At 53.6% G+C, this 3,120-nt stretch overlaps 1 protein-coding gene across 1 annotated transcript in view; it reads right to left on the reverse strand.

The window, feature by feature from the left end:
- Positions 1-3,120, reverse strand: part of PLCL2 (phospholipase C-like 2) — a 90,506-nt gene that overhangs the window by 87,040 nt on the left and 346 nt on the right. Inside the window, exon 2 of the mRNA XM_010856710.1 lies at positions 722-3,120. Coding sequence (XP_010855012.1) covers positions 722-3,120 — 2,399 coding nt within the window. The remainder of the gene's footprint in view (positions 1-721) is intronic.

A 3,120-nucleotide genomic window follows, 5' to 3' on the forward strand; every position in this document is an offset into this window, starting at 1 on the left:
GGTGTGTGTCTGTGTGTGTATCTGTGTGTCTATGTGCTGGAGCTGGGGTGTGTGTGTGTGTGTGTGTGTGTGTGTGTGTGTGGCAGCCCTCACGCCTTGCTCTGCGTCGCTGGCAGCCCCCGTATCCTGCTAGACACATGGACAAGACTTAATTACACACATAATCCTGACTGACTGCTTGTGGTTGCTATGGGGTTCAGAGGTGGTTACTATCTTAGATGTCTAATACACACAGGCATCATGTGTCTCTTCCTGAAACAACTAGACTGCTGGGCTCCAGAGTCAAGTGCAGGCTCAACACTCAGACGCTGGCCGTTTACAGACTTGCCATTCCCGCAGCAGGACCGCCCCAGGAGAAAGGGCGGGCGTGTTCTTTCATTCTGACCGGCTGTGTGTGCGCTCCAGCTCAGGAGTGCCCAGAAACAGGAGAGATTCCCACCTGCGCATTTAGGAAAAGCGTTCCTTAGGGGCTATCAGGGACCAGGGCCTTCTTTGGGCTCAGCAACAAGGCCGGCTCATTCCCAAGTGTCATCAACGTGTTGAAGGGCCAACTGCCCTTTTGGAAATTTACATGATGGGGAAAAAAAAAAAAATGACATCAGTGGGTGAGCATTCTTACAAGTAACTGGAATTCACGAAGTACTTTCGATCAGATACACAGCTGTTGGCTGGAACCCTCTAACAGCCTCCTGAGCCTCTGCGGAGGCGGACCCCGGCCTACCTGCATGTTCTCCCTGAGGTCCGTGGCGTCCCGGATCGGGGGCTGGGCGTTCTTGAAGACCTCGTCCACAGTTTTGATCCACAGCGTCCTCAGGGACGCGTACTCCCGGGACTTCTTCCCCTTCCGCACGGAGAGGCCCCTCTTGTGGGGCTTGCCGCCCCCTCTCCGGTTGGTGATGGCCACGTGCACGAACAGGGACGCGTGCGCCAAGACCTCGCCGGTCAGCGACTGCAGCTGCACATGGCGGTAGCCGGTCTGCAGGCACTCGAAGGGGATGGTGTACTGGCCGATGAACTCGTCGCCGATGTAGTCGTCGTCCAAGACCACGAAGCGCACCATGGCCAGCTCAGGGAGGTTGACCTGGAACTCGAAGCTCTCGTCGAAGATGGGCGCGTCCCCGTTCTGGTGCACGGTCCTCGTCCTCTGCTCGGCGCAGTCAGCGGGGATGCCGTGGATCTCCACGTACACGTACGGGTCCACCACGTCGCCCTTGGCGCCCGAGCCTTTGGGCTTGGGGAAGTTCTGCCCGCTGATGACCTTGATGTGGAGCAGCTGCGGGGAGACCCCCGGCACCGAGTCCTTGGTGTTGGCGCTGAAGAAGGAGACCTCCTCCCGCATGATGGCGGGCCGCAGCACGTAGCCGCAGTTCCCGTTCTGCCGGAACCAGCCCACGTTCAGGTCCATCATCAGCCCTGGGGTCTGGAAGTTCATGGCCACGATCTGACAGCCGCACTTCCAAAAATCCTGCGGGTTCATGTTGCTGGAGTCAATCCTCATCGGACTGGGGAAGACCCGGGCCAGAAAGCGCTTATTGTAATTGACAAAGTCCCCCGGGTTCTCGTTGGCGTACTTGCTGGCCAGCACTTCGTTGAAGGAGCAGACCTCCCAGTACTTCTGAGCCTGGAAGGACGCCTGGAACTCCTTGAACTGCACAGACTTGCAGATGCTCACCAGCTCCGACAGCTCTTTGCACAGCTGGAAGCGCTTGGCAGGCACGTGGTTGGCTGGCTCCGTGTTCTCCTTGCCCATCCTCTGGGACATCTCCGCCCCCTCATCCTCGTCGGTGACATCGCCCTCGACCCCGGAACAGCTGGAGGACAGCTTCTTCGCCTTGACAAGGATCTTCCCTTTCAGGACGTCTGGGGATGGCAAGTAAGACTCCTCGACATTAGGTGACGTCGTGTACAGCTTGTCTCCTAAAATCTTCTTCATGTGCTGCACCATGACCTTCTGCTGTTTGATGGAACAGTGGTTTTCCAAACACAGGATGAGCGGGTACTCGGAAGCGAAGAAGGCATACTTGTTAATGATGTCGATGACACTGCGGAAGACGATCTGAGAGGTCATGGTGTGGCCCGTGTAAATCACAGGCTCGTTATCCGGCCCGTCCCAGACGTCCAACTCCACGCTCCGGCAACCCATTTTAAGAGCTCGGATGTACCCTGTGATATCAGAGGGGCCCCGGAACTGATCCTCGATTAAGTATGTGTTGTGAGATGAATTTATAAAGTAATGAGACAGAGGCTGCTTCATGTCCTGACAGACCTTCTTATGCTCTGGATCAAATATGTAACAGTCAGGTGACATAAGGTAGTTAGTGAACCCGTCTATGGAAAGCCAGCCCTTCTCCTGACCCTCTTTGGATGGCTCGTACTTGTGGATAATCTCAAGGCTTATTTCCTCATTTATGTGCGCCACGCCCTGCTCTGCCTCCAGAAACATCATCAGGTCCTTGGTATCAAGGAATTCTTTATTGCTTGAGAACTGAACTAAAAGGAAATAAATTTCAGGTCTAGTACAAAGCTCGTGGAAAACCTCAACAAACTCCTCCTTAGTGACATCAGTACCAGTTTTGTCCTTGGATTTATGCAGTTCTTTGAACTTAAGCTCGATTTTGCTTGTTTTTAAGCCAGGATTGAGATTCCTGATACACTGCACGGCACTGCACAGAGTTATATGTCCCAGGTCATCTACATCAATTTCACTAAACATCTGTGAAACCCAAGAAGTCCTCATGTTGTCCTGGCTACTTTCTAACATGTCAAGGGTATGTTTTCCATAAGAAATTAGGTACCGCAGTCCCGTGACCCATATGTTTGCAACGTCTGCAGAGTTGGCAACCAAATCGAGTGACTCATAATTCTCTCCGTAGATGACTGAAAACGCACAGTCTTCGGATATCTGGTCGGAAACGCCATTGCTGCGGAATATGTCTGTATTTTTCCCCGTTCTCACTTCCTTGATGGACTTGATATCAATCTTGGCTTTCTCAGAATCCTTCTTGGATGGTTCCCACCTCAGGCTCTGCATGTCGGCATCCAGCAAGAAATACCGGTGGTAAATCCTCGAGTTGGAGCGGACCTTTTTGAGCTCGGAGCCCTCCACCATGGCGTTGATGC

The sequence above is a fragment of the Bison bison genome, unplaced genomic scaffold (assembly GCF_000754665.1).
Source record: "Bison bison bison isolate TAMUID 2011002044 unplaced genomic scaffold, Bison_UMD1.0 scf7180017864374, whole genome shotgun sequence".
NCBI lineage: Eukaryota > Metazoa > Chordata > Mammalia > Artiodactyla > Bovidae > Bison > Bison bison.